Below are 18,209 nucleotides of genomic sequence, written 5' to 3'. Positions count from 1 at the left end.
GTTTTCAGGAACCTTCCGTGTCACTGTCCTGACTGCTTTGCAGTGTACAAACACCAGCCAACTGCGCTGTCCTGTGTAGTATCTGTGTTAGAAATGACATCTATCAGCACAAAGGAGTCTGTGAATGAGTAAAACAGCTCTGTTTGGTCAGACAGTGGTCCAAAGGTCAGAAAGTGATTGAATCCTCATTGCTTGAGGTTGATATGCAGAGGCACTCTTCTATCAATAGGCTCCCTCTCTCCGTTCACAGCTCTTTCACTAGCTTCTCTGATAGGTCTGCATCTGTCTCATCCTTGAGTTGCTAGGCAACAGGCTTTCTGTGTGTGTGTGTGTGTGTGTGTGTGTGTGTGTGTGTGTGTGTGTGTGTGTGTGTGTGTGTGTGTGTGTATGCGCTGACACGTTGCTGTGGCAATGTCAGGCTTTTGCCTGTGAGAGGAGAGAGAGAGAGAGAGATATTGAGAATAGAGAGAAAGGCAGATGAGAGAGAAGTACTCAGAGAGGAGAGGGGGGAAGAAATGAGAATGAGTCAGAGCACTGATGAAGCTGAGGGCTTGGAGAGGAGAGAGCCAAAAAAGCACTAGATTGTCTCTGGCCTTTCCTGTAGCCTAGCTGCATATATATACGGGCCTGCAACTATCTTAGCGAGGTCACTGGCAAAGACAGTATGATTTACCAGACTGGCAGGCAGGCAGGCAGCAAGCACTGAGCTGTTATTGGATGGAACAGAGAGGTGTAAGGGAGAGTGAACGTGCTCAGAATAGGAAATCAGACCAAGTGATTGGATTCCTCCCCACATCTCACTCCTCTCTTGCTCTCTGGCTCTCTCTACTCTTAGAGCCTTATGGATAATAGAACCACTCCCACTCACTCACATTTCAAATATATTTTGTCATTTCCAGATGCCCTTGCATATCACCTGCTGCTCATATCGACATTTACACACGAGTCTTTATTAAAAGAAATGACATTTTGAGAATTGTTTTATTTAATCCAGAAACTTTTTTAATGCTGAAATACAAACTAAACTTGAATATGTAGGTTAGCACATTAAACCCATATATTTTCCAAAAACAGAAAGTGAAAAGTCACGTGGAAGCTTGCCTCAAGAAGTACCTAAAATTTGTTCTTTGATTCAACACTGCGCACTCAGTAATTCTTCTTCTTTCTCAATCCTTTTGTAGGCACACACTTCTGCTCTAGCATAATGCATCTTCCCTCTCAGCGCTGGTGTATGTGTTAGCACATGTTTGTGTGTGTCTGTGCGTTCGTGTGTCAGTCTCCTCTTTCTCTACACAGGTTTATAATGAAGTGAATGGGCCCAGGTCAGGGACTGAGCAGCCAGGCTGGGCTCTGGTTGCCAGGATACAGCAGCCGAGCCCGGCTGGCTTTATTTGCACACCAAACAAGCTAGCTAGCTGCTGCTGATGCTGTCCTTCTATAGACCATTCTCCTGCATGACATGTCAATAGACTGCCACGGGCACTCTAGGGTACACACATGCACAAACTAGGACTGGATGATACTGTACAGTTTTAATATCACAATAACCAAAAGACTGACGGGGTGGTTACATCAGAATAGGTGGTTAAACTGGACATATTCACCCGACATTCTACATTATTACAGAGATTGTGATCACTATAACAATTAATAAAAAATAACATCTTTCAACATTATTTCACAGTGATTGATTATGAATGATTAAAGCTCTTATATTTTGCCAAACACAAATCGTTGTCCTTGTACTCTATTAGCCCATCTTTTCTCTCGAAGTATTGGTAAGGTGTGGATAGCTTGATGACTTGTGTGCTGGTGAGAAAGACTGAGAGAAGTTGGGTTAGAAAGAAATTTAGCACTGCTACATTTTGACGTAAATTTGCAATCAGAATGAGGATGACTGAAGGAAGAAATGTTAACAACGGATGACGCTTGAAAGCATGGTCCAATCACTATAATCACATTGGTAACTTAGTGCGAGGTTTGAGGCAAAGATGGGTAAGCCACAAACAGGTACTTAAGTTGTGCTCAACACTACTATAAATTGACTTCAGGCTCAACTTGCAGGTCATGTTTATTAACTTAAAACTTGGTCCAAATTTGTAAATATTGGCGTCCACAAATAGGTGATGCATAATCAAAACAACAAGCTGCGTCAGTATGTGTGGTTGGTGTTACAATTTTGTAGCATTTGGTTTAAGAGAGACCTTGGTTAAGAGAGACCTTGAGATGTGTTGGATGCTTAAAACTCCATTAAGGCAGTGTTTCATTGCAAGTCTGATGTGCCTAAATATTGTTGTGACAATGCCGATTATTGTTCATTGTTTCCTCTGACAAGTACATATTTAATTGAGAAACAGGTGCATTTGCACTATTTGTCCAGAATGTTCTCTTAGTATCTGTTGCAATCATTATAGAAAATATATCTACAATTTACATACTTAAAAAGATTGTTGGAGTATGAATATACACTCAGTTCTGTTGCTGGCTTTAGATTAAGTTGACTGTTTGCTGTAGCAGGATGATGACTATCCAGAGGAGTGAAACCTTGCCTCAAAAAAGTATAAACTCATAAACTGCTGCTCATAAATACCTCTTGCATGAGGACACTTTGAACTGTATTCTGTTTGCTTCTCCATTCAAGTTACTATGTGTAAGCCATAGCATATCTATTAACCAACTGTCAGTTGACTGACAGGGAGTGTGCAGCTGATTTGTATCTGATTGTGCAATAGGCGATGGTGTTTGTGCGCACAACATACATGAGCCCAGGCAGACAGAGAGCAACATGCCCATCCCTGTATGCAGCTGCTGTGTTGTTCAGCTGTCAGTGTGGAAAATTTGAGGTGTGTTTTTGTGTGTACAGTGAGAGTCATGAGTTAGGAGTGGCATGGGGTTGGAGCAAACAACTGCTTTTCATCTCTGCACCTGCACCTTCACTTCTTCAGTGTGTGTGTGTGTGTGTATATATGTGTCAACATCTTTGTTTTACCATTGCTGTATTTTGTTTCCCTGCATATAATCAAGAGTGCAGCAAACATTTCTTGCAATGCTAAAACTTGGTGTGGAAGAAATTTATACCTGTTTGTGGATTAGATGAGGACTAAGAATGTGCTAATGAATCTACTTTGTGAGTCGCTGCTAGTTGCTGAAGCAGAGTTGGCTGAATACGTGACATATTGTACCTAAACCTTCTTAACTGTAGAAATAATTTGTTCTTGATCAAATGGCCAGTGCTCATTTTACATGACAGTTTCACTAGTTGTGAAATTGTTAGACACAGGCGAGATGACTTAAAATTTAGCTTGTAGATTTTGAAATCACCAATACACGCTGTCAGTCATTAAACCAGCCTTGATGTTGTGTATTCCCCAAATCAATTTAAGATGGTACTATGACATCCTAATGTGAGTGTGCTTGTGGTGTGTGTCAGTGCATCTGTGAGTGTACACACAGTATGCTGCAATATGCTGAAGTGTTGGCCTCTATCTGACCGCAGAGGGAGTGGCTCAGAGGATAGAGAGGATGCTACAGGAGGATGAAGAGAGAAAGTAACAGGGGACATAGAAAGAAAGGTGTGTGTGTGTGTTTATGCAAGGGAGAGAGTGGGGATGGAGAGTAGTACTGGCAGGTCCTGTCCTTCATTTGGAAGAGATTGCCTCTCTGGCTCACCTCTCACCAGCTCCTTTCTGCAGTCATCATCTCTATGGCCAAGTTTAACTTGATTGACATCACACATAAAACATTAAAACTCAACAGGGCTGCTCCTCTGTCTTTTGTCTGGTGTCAGGGCATGAGTGTTACTAGGAGATGCGACGGTCAGCAGACAATAGTCAGTAGGTCATTCATATCTTAAGCCTGACTACCCTGTTTGAATATTTACCAAAAAAAGATTTGATTTCTTTCTATAATTAATATTTTTATTAAAATTCTATATCTACTTATTGTATCTTGAAGTAAATCTCTTTTTTTTTTATTAATTCATTATAAATCTCCTGGCAAGTGCATGACGTTCCCTTCTTGGTAAGAAAATATGTGAAGGTGCACCTGCATGACAACAAAAAGGGACATAATGTTATCATTAAATGATTATATAGCATGCTCAATCACTCCAAGCAAATAAAGCATTAGCAACAGTGGACTAAATTGTAATAGGCAGACATGTTTTGTTTGACTGTGTTGTTGTTGTTTGTAAGAATGTCATAACTTTAGTTTAATAATGTTACAGCCTTATTTGTTACATCCATAATCAAAAGCACAGTGTTGCCTAATCTCCTGCTTTAGTATTTTCAAGGTTTAGGCACGTTTTAGCAGCCCCCTGCCTTGTCTTTGCTCTAACTGTACTGTACAAACTAGTTTAGTGGTTTAACTTTAAAAATTAAAACCCTGTGGATTAACTCATGATAAGATGTGGTGCTGCTTGACAGCATCATAACAGATATGATATTCTTTTCTGCTGTGGAGGAACTTCCATGTACAAATTGGTTAAAACAATCCCACACTCATGTACAGACATGTACAAGTACACACATGGAATTAATAAAATGTTTAGTGGCAACAACACCTCACCGCGTGAAACACACACACTCAGACACACACTGTTAGCAGATGTTATGTATCTTTTGATTGGGATGGAATTACAAAGGAAATGAAGCCTGTGGTTTTGAAAAGGGTTTCCTCTCCATGTGTGTACCTTTGTGTGACTGCTAGTTTGCAAACATCATTTTCCTGTATTTCACATGTCAGCGAAATGCTCAGTTGCTATAACTGCCCATCATAGTAGTCCCAAAATAGTGCAGAGATTATTGTTCTAGAGGCCCAGCTGACCCAGTTTGAGGTGTGTGTGTGTGTGTGTGTGTGTGTGTCTGTCACTGCAAGGTTTGTTTATTTCTGAGAGTAGTCGACCTTCCTGCCACTTTGTTTTGGTGTGGTGAGAGGTGGGAAGGAAGGGGACGTTGAAGTGAGTGGCTAGCAGTAGCAAAGAAGGAGTAACAATGAGCCATAGGAGAGAGGAAAGGGGGCTGTGGTTTGCTGTGTCTCTCATGTCTCTCTTCCCATACACCAGTAAAAGGGGAGCAGTACATCCTCTGTAGTTGTGTGCCTCTCTGGTTGGCTGGCTGACTGTCTTGACTTGACTGACTTGACTGGAGGGATATAAATAGCAGTCTTTGAGTAGGATAACTGCAGAGGGAAAGGAAGGAGGGTGTGGGGGAGGGGTGGGGAGATGGAAGCGGCGCCAGGGAAGATAGGAGTGCCAGTGTCTCTCAGAGTAGAGAAAAATAATGCAGCCATGGTCTCATCTGTTCACTCACTCAGTCAGTCACAAGGATGATCATACTTGGACGCACTCAGAAGAGAAAGTGCATTATGGAGGGGTGGAATGTATGATTAATTCATGGCCTTGTGAAGCTGAAGGCCTCTCTTCATGAAAGAAGGCAGTGGATAGTAGTGCACATATTGTTGTGTACATGCACAGAGGACAAAGTAGACAAGAACATGAGCATATTAAATTGTGCACTCTCTGTTCTGTATGTTCATAATAAAACCAAGCACTTTCGCCAGGTAGTTGGCAAGTTGTTTCTGTAAGGAGGCTATGGCCCATCCGACTATAGTTGTGGATGCCATGAATTAGTACAAGGGGTGGCTGGCTATGACGGTAAGGAGCTGTTTGGGTTTTTGTTGAGACGTGCCAGTCACGTTCCTGAAGACATTCCTCAGCTGTTTCTACCTCTCAGTGGCCCACAACATTGGGGTTATGCAATATCTTACATGGTCGGTCCTGTTGCCATTCTTTAATTCCAGTACATTGATACTTTGGTTGACATATAGCTTATATGAATAATGCACCTCTTTGTTTAAAACTACCACACATTCCAACTGCTAACACAAACTACCAAGCATATTTTAAGGGATTTGGGCAGACCTTGCTTGCTCTTTGGGTTCAGCCTGGAGAATAGATAAGCTTTTTGCCTGCCACAGCTGCAACCCTGCCCAGTGTCCTCCCTTTCTGCTGCTCTTCCTCCAGAGCAGGGGTGTAATGGTTGAAAATAGAGTGCTTGATGTACCGCTAATGGCTGCATTGTCTGGTAGTGTGTAAATGTGTTTTCAAAGAAACATAGTGGCCAGGTGCTAACCTCCCCCACCTTCCCCTTTTTTTTCCCCTTTCTCTTTGTTCCAGACGGTTGATGACGATGCAATGGCAGCGTGAATGAAGCTTGGCGTGGGGAGAGCTGAACGATGCCCAAAGGTGGGGGTTCTAAAACCCCCCAGCTGGACCACTTCCCACTCAACACCGACATGGTGGAAAAGCAGGGTGGGAAGAAGGTAAGACTCAAAACACATACACACACACACACACACACAGCCAGCAACCAAATGTTTGAATACAGCATATAATCCCAGTTTCAGTTTCTTTTTTACCTTGAAACCTGACACTAAAACACTACATCTAATTAACAATTATAAGTGTTTTTTGAATGGTGGGCAGACCATCCTTTAACTGGAAGGCCTGGTAACATGCTCTACAATGGAAACTATCTGCCCCCTTAAGTGTCTTTCAGCATGGTACTGGAATGCCTACCAGTTTCAGTGATGCTTGTTCTGTGGTTGACCCTCATCTCTGACCTTTCTGTGGAGGAGGAAAGCATTATGAAAGTTCTCCATTGTCTGTGATGTCATGTGTGACAATGAGGTGGCATTTTGTATTTGGCTTGGATTTTCCCCTCTGTGCAATATTTTTCACATGATAGAACTTCTTGTAACATGTTATTGATTATTAGTTGTTCACAGCATACCTGGGTACCAAGAACAAACTGGATGTTGTGTCTCTCTTCTGCTATTTATACTTTGGGGGGGGCTTTCTCATTAGTCATTCGTGTGGTGTATTCACAGCTGACGGATGACCACATGGAGGCAAATCTCTATTAATTTAACTGTAGTTACCTCATATTTCCCAACTTTTCCAGGATCACCTTGTGCCACACTTATATAATGAACTACTGTGTAATGGATTGTTGGATAAGCAGTGTTTGTGTCCTTTAAATTTAGGCAAAAAGGGAAAAACTGAATTTCTCAGCCACATTCAGAAGCACCTATAGCTTTGCTGGCCTGTGAAGACATATTCAGCTTTGCAATGCAATTTGACACATGTACAGTCATGTTGTTTGCAGTGGAACGAAGTGTAAGGCGCAGCTTGATGATGTCATGGTGTGTGCCAACTGTTAAGCTAACCGGCAGCAGCACTGAGAGCAGAAGAGAGGAACGGTACAGCTTATGCAGGCATGGATTTACAGCCCTCTGCAAAGGATTGCATCAGACTCTGGCATGGAGGGAGGGAGGGAGGGAATGAAGCGCACAGGGGTGGGTGGAAAACGGAGTGAGACGAAAAGAGCAGGCATTGCTAGGAGACCACCAAACAGGGTGTCTTATGAAGGCAGATCTGAGGAACGTCTCTAGGTGTCAACGCTTTCTTTAAATTTAAATCAGCAAAAAACAACCCAGTCTAACTCTAGAGCTAAGCTTTTTGGTGATTTGACCATTGACATTGCCAATGCAGTTGGCACCAAGTAGAACCAAGCTCTACATTCACTGTATGATTTTTTTTTTCTTCCTCCCTGACAGAAAGCACTTTCTCACATCTCGGTTTCCCTGCCTAGACATACTGTAGCTTTTGCACATGCCAGATGTGTGCATCATGCTTTTGCGAGAATTGTGGCTTCTCTTGTAGAAGCCTTTGTTTAGGTGAGCGGAGATACAGACAGAGAGAGGAAGGGAGAGAGAGAGTGAGAGAGAGATCAGCTAACTGTAGCTGACACTGTTTGTCTCTACTGTACCATGACATCATAGTCTTATGACTGGGGCAGGGCAGGGGGAGGAGTTCAAAGAGCCTACACATAATGGAAAACCTGCCCTGAGGATAGAAAGAGATGAGCAGAAGGACAGAAGGTAGGACCGAGAAATTAAGTGAAATGAAGTGAGTCTGTGTACATTACATCTGATCCGCTCCCACATCCCCATTGTGAGACCTGAAACCCTCTGTACATGAAGCATAATGATGAAACTCATCTTGACCTTATACCAAAATACTCGCATTGTTTGAATGCTCACATGTTTTGTGGCCTTTCTTTAGGATTTTGTGAAATTTGACAAATACATCAGGGATTCACAATGGACTGAAACCATCACTGGTGGAAATTCCCCTTTCACTCAGGGCTTAATCCTCTAATGTTTATTTCCTGTAGACTTTACCACAGAAAGTGTCAGCTGTGTTGTACAAGCACAGTCACTGGCTGAAATATTCTGGTGTCAGCTACTGAATTAATGGCGGATGCTTTTAGTTCACACATAACTACTAATTTAATTATTGTAATTGTAACAGGGGCAACACTACTACAAAACAGAAAAAGAGAAACAAAAACAAAAATTAGCTTGCTAAATTGTTGATACTTTCTCAGTTTCGTAAATGTTTCTATTTTGTTTGCTCCCACTGGTTCTGTGGTCTTGGAACAACACACATTTTGTGGTTAATAAAGATTGCATCTGTTATGTCCAATTTCTGTGGTGGATGGAAAAAATACAAAGCCTCTGCCTGTTTTGGTGGTGACCCTTTAAATCTACACATCTGGATCTCTACTGTTAAAAAGTTGACTGACTCCATACAGTTCCATGCCACAATTTGTACCATACATGTTTGACATTATGTGTTTGTATTTTTCTATTTTTACACAGATACAGTCCTTGTTACAGAGTTCTACTACTTTTTCCAAAACTAAATTATTTGTTTATTCATTATTAATACATCTGTACACTCTACAGTTATCACAGAGGTTTACATTAACACTAGGAAAAGCATTTGAAATTGTTTTGGTAGCATAGTGTCCTACAGTTTTGACTCAATGTGGCTCTGCTTGCATTTTTCTCCACCATGGTTTATGGCTCCTTACTCTTATCAAGAAAAAATAATGGACCTAGTTAAAGATTGAAATGCTTTCCATTTTTAGATTGTTAGTCAGACAAAATAATATGACTTTGAGCTCTAGTGACTATTGTTGGGCATTATAATATATACACCATTCAATCACAGCATTAAATTTGGTAACTGGTTTTAATGCTGTGGCTAATCTGTGTAGATAATATATGTCAAGCAATTAATTAATTATTTAAAAGATACTGATTAATTGATTATAAAATAACGGAAATTGCCGTTATACAGAACCTTAGACATCTTCCTTTTTTCTCAGTTTGGTTGTAAAGCTGCTAGTCAGGATAAGCAAGTCATCGTCACAATCAGATCCCAATACAACAAAGAAACGCGTTGACCAAAAATAAGTATTTACATCTGCTGATAGCGCATACACTTGGGCTTGTGATTGTTTCCAGCAGCTGTAGACCACAGAGTCGAGTCGGCGTCAGCATAGCCTCCTCTCCCTGCGCCTGGCTCTTTGTGCTGTGGCCAGGGAGCCAGGAATGTAGGAGGAAACTCCATTGAAAATTTTTTACTTTGCAAAGCCCATAATGGCAAGAAGAGTCAGGGCAGAAAACGGCATTGAGTACAGGAGGAGGCTGCAGGATCCTTAGCTAGCTCATACGTGTCTGTCTCAGTCGGCCAATGTCTCATTTTAACATTCTCTTCAAAAAACAAGTAAATATAGTTTAAATTACACTGCAGTTTCTTTATTCTAATCAAAGATCTTTATCCCTTAACCATGTTTATCATAGTCATCTTTATGTTCTGATTTGTCTCCTTCACAGGATAAAGTGTTGTCAAACAAGACTCCCAAATTGGATCGCAGTGATGGGGTCAAAGAGATGAAAGAAAAGGCCCCTAAAAGGAAGCTGCCCTTCACTGCTGGAGCTAATGGAGACCAGAAAGATTCTGACTCAGGTAAGAGAATTATATCAGGATGCATTTACTTGTACATTTTGACATCTCCACCTCCATGTGACTTTGAAGTGGGAATCAAAAAGGAATGGGAGTTATTGCATCACATCCTCTAAAGCTGGCAGGAAGTAGTTAGCCCTGCTCAGTAATAGGGGGGTTGGGCTCTGTGAAGTGAAAGTGCTCTCAGCCCTAGCATCAAGTCAGCTGTGTTTCTGTGGCAGAACCAAGGAGTTTGTTCCTACAGTCGCAGTCCAAAAGGAGAGGAAGACTGCACAAAATCATGATCCAATTAAGTGGGGATTTGTATAACGTACAGGCCTGACCAGGTCTGGCTTTGGTAAGGCTCCGGCTTTGTGTTTTCTTTAATTAGGGAGAGAGGGACTACTGCTCATGCTTGTTTGACTTTGGGCTTTAAGGGTTCAGGATTTAGTTTGTTGATAATGGTCCAACTCAGAGGCTTTGGTAACAGCCTTCATCACCAGCACTGGCTGAGTCGCTACATTGGTTTATGTTCAGTGATTAGACTTGAAAAAGGCTTTCCTCTCCAGGCAGGAGTGGAACGCTGAAAGTGTGCATGTTGCAACAGATGAATGTTCTGGTTTGGGGTCAAGTTAAGTGAGATTGGACACGTATTTTGTAGGCATGTGGGTTTGTGTGTAATTACTGTGTAGCTCAAGGGAACTCTGAATAAGTGAAATGTTTGATTGAGAAGCTCATACTTGCTTCCCCAGTTCTTCTTTGATTGGCACTGTTGAATCCCTGTGGCATTTGTTTGCATGTCTTTTCCTTCTGTATGCTCACACATATTTTGCAAGATTTAGTGTACTGCTTCTTTAGGAATAATGTATGCTTGTTTATATCATTATTATTTTAATCTCATTAGCTGGTTTCATTTTTATTTACCTGTTGGCTTCCTTCGGCTGCTTCTCGTAGCTTTTCCAAGAAAGAGGTCTACCACACCCCACCCTCAGTAAAGAAGGTGTGAACTCTCATCTCAGGAACAATAGCAGGACAGTCTGTTAGTATGCTAATAGCTTGATCTGCTATTGGATTGGGCTATATGGTCTTTCAGTCCTTTACTCTCAACTCTCTGCAGCATATTCTGAACAGAACTGTCTCTTAAGTTTCTTATGTTTACAAACTGTAGAAGCCTGGAGGTTTTCAGGGCTCACGTCATTACACAGTTCACAAAGTTTATGCAATCAAGTTGCTAGTATCAGTCTGTCATTGTAGTACTTAAAATCTATTAGGGTGTATTGCATAGCAAAATTATTTTGTCTTGGCTCAACTTATCTGTGTTTTTATAGTCTGACTCTTTGCCTTTCAAGTACTGACCCTGCTGGGTCAGTGTCTAGCCGCTCTGCAAAATTTTACACCTCTGATATTCTGACACGTCACAGCACCCACCCCCCTTTCTACCCTACCCTACTACCAGCTTACTTTTCCTGTGGCCTTAGCTGATAGAGATTAACTGTGACCATGTGGTATCGCGTTATATACCAAAATACCTTGTCCATGGCTCAAAGTAAACACATACAAAAACATTGGTATGTAATTCATCCACTGTTTTTTTTGTATTTAGTAAGGACATTAACTGAAAGTTTACATGAGGAAAATCAAGTAAAATGCTAAAATGGCTGAAATAGAATGTTTTTTGAAATTGGCTGGTTTTTTGTTTAATGTGTTAATTTTTTTTTTTTTTTTGCCATTGCTTCATAATAACTAGCAGGTTTAAAAGGGAAATATTGAATCAAGTGATTGTGTTGGTTAAAGAGCAGGCATGCATTATTTTAAGACACCACAGGCAGATTCCCTACTGTGTAGCTTGTAAATCCCATCCAATCGGTTTCCATTATATTTGGCTTTCTTTTATTCCCTTAATAAAATGTCTCAGTTGTGGTCTTTGTAGGTGTGTTAAAATCTAGTGTTGGAAATTGTCCTCTGTTGAATACCAAATGAAAAATCTACTCTAGCCTGAGCTTGGGCTGACATTAAATAAATATCACAGCATTGCCTCTTTCTATAATGGCAGAGGATGTCTTTGCAGTAATGCTGTTGTTGTTTGTCTGCATTGCTATCAACTCAGCCTCTAATTAGCATGCACATGGAAGCTGTCCGCATAGTGTTTACAAATATTACAAGCATCAAGGAAGTTAGAAAGTTAGAGGAGGGACCAGAGCATGTACTGAGGATTGGATAGCACACTGCAGATCATTCAAGTTGAAGTTTATCAGAGCCCTCAAAACCTCAATGCTCATCCCTCCCTTTGCAGAATCGCCAAGCCTCCCTTGACCTCCTCCTGAGGAGCGTTAGACAGCAGCATTCCTCCTTCCTGAGGTCATCCTCCTTCCGCTCTTCTCTCCTCTCTTCCTCCTCACCACCACTATCCACAAGAGCAGTCAGACTAGATGGTAGAACAATCTTGTCAGATCACGACTACGCCCACACTGAGAGGGATAATTCTGAAAATGCTGTTTACATGTGAAACCAACTAGCGTTTTCAGGTCATTTTTGTGAAGAGCTTCATCCTCACTGAAGCACCAAAACAAAAGGAAAAACAACTAAATCTTCTCTGCTCCTGCTCCTCCTCTTCTTTTAGTTTGCAAACAACAGAATTCTGAAATGCAGCCACCATTTATAAGGAGTGAGAGACACACAACAGACAGCAATTACTTCATTCTGGCACTGCATGCTCTCTAGGATCACTTATACTTCTGTTGCTGTTGTTGACATATTTTGCATTGCTGTAATGAGGTGATTGATCTGTTAGTGAGGCACTAAATTAATTGATGCTAACACTTTAAATTCCTTAACTGTAAGGGTTTTGAACTTTGGTTGGTCAGACAGTCAGTTTGATGAGATTATTTTGGGCTCTGAATATGTGTGATCGAGTGATCAGTACAAAAATAATATTTTGCATGTCTGAGGTTTTTAATCCTGTGTCAGAGAGTGATTAATTGTGGCTAATAAGTCCTACCCATTACCCCAAAAGAAAAAAAAAGAGATAATCAGTTAATTTGTTATTTCATGCCAAAAACTGTTACACGACAACAGTGGTATTGTGTAAACAAAATCCTGTTGTCTCAACATTGCTTCTACACAACACCATACCGTGTCTGAGCAGGCTTACATTAAACGTTCCCAACTGGGAAGCATTTTTGGAAAAAAATGTTGTGTGTGAAAATGCCCACTTGCAATATACAGTGGCCCAAAACTTACTGGCTAAATAAATACAGCTGGCTTGCTGTTGTGTGTTCAAGTCATGTGCACTTTTGTGTTTTTTAATTCACAGCTTACCCTCATGTGCTTCACTACTCCACTTCACTATAATTTTTCACAGCCCTTTTGGATATTAATTGTAGTTGCACCCTTTGCTTTCCTATTGGGTCAGTTTTGAGGCGTAGTATTGATGGTCAGGTTTTGTGAACTTTGAAGGAAGGTGTGAGCTCAGCCATGTAGAGTGGGCTGCAAAAGGCGACAGTGGTGAGCAGAGATCTTCAGCCCACACATCTTTTCCCCCGGCAGGTTATAACACACAGTGATTTGTCTTTCTGTCTCCCAGACTCACACTGGGCTCTGAAAATAAAAAACCCATAGACAGAAGCTGTACACTCACTGCTTAACTGATGAAAGCAATATGTAACAAATGTGCCAGCTGGACAGAGAGGACAGATAGAGCATTGTACAACACACTATGCTCATGCCATACATTTATGAGTCTCTCTTGCTCAATACAAAGCATTGACAAAACATCCTGTTGGCCACTTCCTGCCTCTTCTCCCTTAACTTCCTGTTTATGCAATTTTTATGAGTCCCAACCAGAACTTTTTTTTTCAGTCTAACATGCCACGGTCAAACGTACCTGGTCAGACTGGTTAGAGTGGTTCTTCTTGTCGTGGAGTGTATTGGCGAACTGAACCAGACGGTCTCTTTGTTTTGTCGCTAGCTAACACTGTAGTATTGTCTGCCTGCCATATCAAAATCTGCCTCTATTATCACCTGACATTTATGTTTGATGTGGTCCCCTCCCCTGGCTCAGGTAGGCAGTCTATTCATGTGTTGACTGTCCCTAGCAAGCTTGCCTTCCTTTTTTTATTCTCCTATTCTCTTATCTTGTTAGTCAAGTTTCAGGCAGTAAGGAGAGAAAGGTTTCAACCCTGTCTGTAAGCTGAGTAATATCATTTTACTGAGACACATAAAGGCCCTAGCAGTGTTCCCTAAATAGACATCCAACAGAAAGATATACTATGGCACACGATGTTGTGTAATTGTTTGCTCATTTCTGTAATTCAGTAATCACACATGTGACGTGTATTTTGTTTCACGTGATGATGAGTAATCTCAGTTACACACTGGTCAGAGTTGTGTTTAATAAAGCCATCTACCATTTTGATCTGTATCTTGCCTTCAGTTCTCAGGGTGATTAACCAAACACAATCCTTCTGAAAGCAAAATCATATCCCCTTTATGAACATGTGGAACAAATTTTGTATGTAGCTGTGTTCCCACAACATCCCTTCAAATTAAAGTCATATTTGTTTCTACAGGCAGTTGCTGGGTTAAGAGTTCGTCTTTTTTGCCTCACTGGTATATCTTAAAAGTTGTCAGTTTGAAGTGATCATACCTGCTCAAAATGTCTGTTGAGTTCTAAACAAAGTGCCTCACCTGCATCTCATGCAACCTGGTGTAGAGTAGACCAGTTGCTGCTGCTGCTGCTGATGATGAATCTTATATTAGAGACTTTTGCCTTGTGTGTCGTTTAGTGGCAGTTCTCTGCATGTGTGTATCAGAGTAATAACTGCCTTCACAGTTCCCAATCTTGTAAACATAGTATGGAAAGGCAAGCGTAGCACTTTCTCTGTTCTGCAGCTCAAAAAACATGTTTGGGCTGCTTCTGTGGTTCCTGCTGTTAAAGTCTTAGCAGAAGGAATGTGTCTAAATGGCAAATGCTTTGGAGAACGTGAGAGTGTATCAAAGAGGGGTGGGGGCACATTAGCTGTAAGTATTCACAGATGTTAGTGAAAGTTCATCAGCTCTGTACTAGTGACTGGAAAAATATTTTCCTGGAAAGGCTTTAGCCACCGGAAGCGTGAGCCGCCATGCTTCCTTCTTGCCTTATTTACTTGTGTTTTTGTGGCCTTGAGCAATGAGGCCAGACTTGGAGCAGAAGTCCCACAGAAATCACGCTCAGACACATCCACTGCTCTACTGATTTTTCTCTGCACGCACATTTGAATTTGATGTTTCTCTCTTTATCATAGGAGTCTGTATCGTTGATAGTGTTTTTTTGATGTGGCCTGTGGGAACTGTTCCCCCTCAGTGATGAAGTGTTACAGTCGTGTAGCTTTACCCTCCATGAGGGTCATCAAATGGTATGTTGCCACTGAAAATAATTGCTGGGTGTGTCTTTGTGGAGCAGCTGCCTTTGTCCAGTAGCGCCATGTCTCCAGTAAGCCTGGCAGGCAGGCAGGCAGGCAGGCATGTGGTGACCTTGGCAAGGCCATGTTGAATTGAAATGTACACCAACTATTTCGTAATAACGGTGGTTCTGCCAAGTCACACCCTCTTTCCTCGCTTCTCGATTTGGACTGATTGGCTTGGAGACAGACAGACATAAACACACTGCCTGCTGGCCCCTCCCTTCCTCAGCAGCAGCTGGGTAATAACACAAAAGTCACCCCCTGCCACCACCAAACCTCTCACATACTGGGCTACATATGCAGTACATTGTATGAGCTTTTGTTTTTATAGAGGCTTATTTAGATGGTGGGTACAAAAAAGATTTTTTTGCAGTGGAAATTCTAAAAGAGAGGCAAAGTGTGAGTGGTAATGAGAACACTATTTGTTAAATCATTGTAAATTTATTACTTTTTGCTTCATTGTCTTTTGGTCTGACAAAGTAAGCAATTTAAGGACACTAAATAAACATTTAAAATCTAAGTGTCATAATTGTGACAGATTGTCAGATATAGGAAATGTAGGTGAACGTCTTAGCAACTGCTTAGACATTTTTGTACTTATAACAAGAAAGATGGAAAATAAATGTACCCAATGAGTCATATTCAATGTCTTTTATTGATATAACACTAATAACTACTCTCTCCTTCCATTAGGGCCAATAAATTAGATTTGTTCATGTGTCCATGAATGAACGGGCAATTGTGTCTATGCAACCCAATAAAATTAACTTTGCTTCTCTCCTATCGCTTTCGTTACAGAGAAACCAGGTCCAGAGCGGAAGCGCATTAAAAAGGAGCCCACCAACACCCGGAAGGCGGGCTTGCCGTTCGGAATGGGGATGCCAGGGATCCGGGCCGGGTACCCCCTCTCTGAGCGGCAGCAGGTGGCCTTGCTCATGCAAATGACAGCTGAGGAGTCCGTCAACAGTCCAGGTGCGTGCTTATCATGGAGGCCACGTCTTCTGTGGATGGGTGGCGGACAAGGAAACAGGGATGGGAGGGAGCTTTATATGTAGACAGTGTTTGTGCATGTGTGTGAGAAAGGAATGAGAGAGGCAGAGAGGGTGGGTGAGGCAGGTGAGTGATTGTTTTGTTTATTTTCTGGCACTTGAGCACATTGTCTGCTTGGTTGTTTTGTCTTAGCATTTGTAATAGTCACATATTGGTTTATCTACAGTAGTGGAATTACTTTAGAAAATACTGCATGGGACTGTCAAGGAAATGAAACTAACTCCCCCCGTTGGTATTGCATTAGTCTGGAACTAATGGTGCAATATCAGCATCTGAGACAAATCAAAGCAGACATGCAGATGCACAAGGCATGCAAGCATTTAGTTTTTGTTTATTGAATATATTTAACAATATATTTTATATGCTGTTAGATGATTATTCTTTGAATTTACAACCTCCTTATGTCCACTCAAATGGTACACTTATTTTTGGTAGACAGCCATAAATGTATTAGATGCTTAAAATAGTATTATTGTTGCAACATTGTACTTTTTCTCTCACTGTTGACATTTTAGAATTAGATTGGTGCGGACCAGTGCATTGCCATTTTTATTTATATGTTAATTCCTTTGTTGCATGCCTGAAGGCATGGACATAGATTAAGTGAGTGCGTTTCAAATATCATTTGGGACAATAGCTATGCAAACTCAATAATGTAAATGTGATTAAGGCTTGAGTTTAATCTTGTAAATGTGATGAAATGAGCTCAAGTGAGGTAAGTCCAACATCTCTGCTGCTGATTGTTAGAGTAAGACTGCCCCCCTGTGGCTGTAAGCAGTTAAAATAAACTGTTATTCATAATAGAAACAAAATAGACACAGTAAGACACAGTAGATAATTGTTAAAAATGTGCCATACAAAACTCTTCAAGTGCTGAAGTGAAGTGTCCATCTCTTACCAACAGACACAACACCAAAGCATCAGTCGCAGTCCAGTCTGGGTCAGAAGGGAACGCCAAACTCTGCATCTAAAACCAAAGACAAAGTGAATAAACGGAACGAGCGAGGAGAGACTCGGCTGCACAGAGCAGCAATCCGTGGAGAGGTACGCCGCATCAAGGAGCTCATCAGCGAGGGAGCTGATGTGAATGTAAAAGACTTTGCAGGTGAGAGCTTCTTTCATAGACTGCCCTTCACTATGTGCATGAAGTACTATATATTCATTCATATGCTGTGTGCACGTCTCTCACGGCTGTTCTTCTAATGTTCAGGCTGGACTGCATTGCATGAAGCGTGCAATAGGGGGTACTATGATGTGGCCAAGCAGCTGCTGGCAGCCGGAGCAGAGGTCAACACCAAGGGTCTGGATGATGACACCCCTCTACACGATGCATCCAACAATGGACATTTCAAGGTAAAAAAAAAAAAAAAAGCAAAAAAGCATAGTCAGTAAATGCAGATCATGTCTGAATGCACTCAATATTATTACCAAAGTAGTAAAGCACAAAAGGGTAGAACAACAGAACCAGGTATCATTAGGCTCTGTAAATAGATCTAATGGTTTTAGAGACAGTTTCTGGTCTTTTTCTTGAGATCATTACAATGTCAAGCTTATTCACGGCTCATGCATACATAATAATCGTGACGTTAGAGGAGCATTAACTTTGCATCCTTTGACCTGTGAATTCTGAACCACAAGATTTGGTAATATCTCCTCTGCAATTTTTATTAATGAAATATTTCATGTTATGCATTTCAGGTGGTTAAGCTGCTTTTACGGTATGGAGGGGACCCACGTCAAAGTAACAGGAGAGGTGAAACACCACTGAAGGTTGCCAACTCTCCAACTATGCTGAATCTATTGCTGGGGAAAGGCACTTACACTTCAAGTGAAGAAAGTTCATCAGGTATGTAATATTAAAT

The 18,209-nt window shown here is 41.3% G+C and overlaps 1 protein-coding gene across 2 annotated transcripts in view; it reads left to right on the top strand.

Moving 5' to 3' along the window:
- The window catches only part of ankrd11 (ankyrin repeat domain 11), a 91,251-nt gene that overhangs the window by 60,111 nt on the left and 12,931 nt on the right, over positions 1 to 18,209 (top strand). For both annotated transcript variants that reach the window (XM_018683149.2, XM_018683147.2), the window contains exons 3-8: positions 6,176 to 6,321; positions 9,748 to 9,880; positions 16,096 to 16,269; positions 17,252 to 17,452; positions 17,558 to 17,700; positions 18,046 to 18,193. In XM_018683149.2, the coding sequence (XP_018538665.1) occupies positions 6,235 to 6,321; positions 9,748 to 9,880; positions 16,096 to 16,269; positions 17,252 to 17,452; positions 17,558 to 17,700; positions 18,046 to 18,193 (886 nt within the window). In that variant the 5' untranslated portion in view covers positions 6,176 to 6,234. The remainder of the gene's footprint in view (positions 1 to 6,175; positions 6,322 to 9,747; positions 9,881 to 16,095; positions 16,270 to 17,251; positions 17,453 to 17,557; positions 17,701 to 18,045; positions 18,194 to 18,209) is intronic.

Source organism: Lates calcarifer, linkage group LG2 (genome assembly GCF_001640805.2).
Source record: "Lates calcarifer isolate ASB-BC8 linkage group LG2, TLL_Latcal_v3, whole genome shotgun sequence".
Taxonomy (NCBI): Eukaryota; Metazoa; Chordata; class Actinopteri; family Centropomidae; genus Lates; species Lates calcarifer.
The sequence above is the reverse complement of the archived record's forward strand: the minus strand, read 5'-3'. Positions and strand labels throughout refer to the sequence as shown.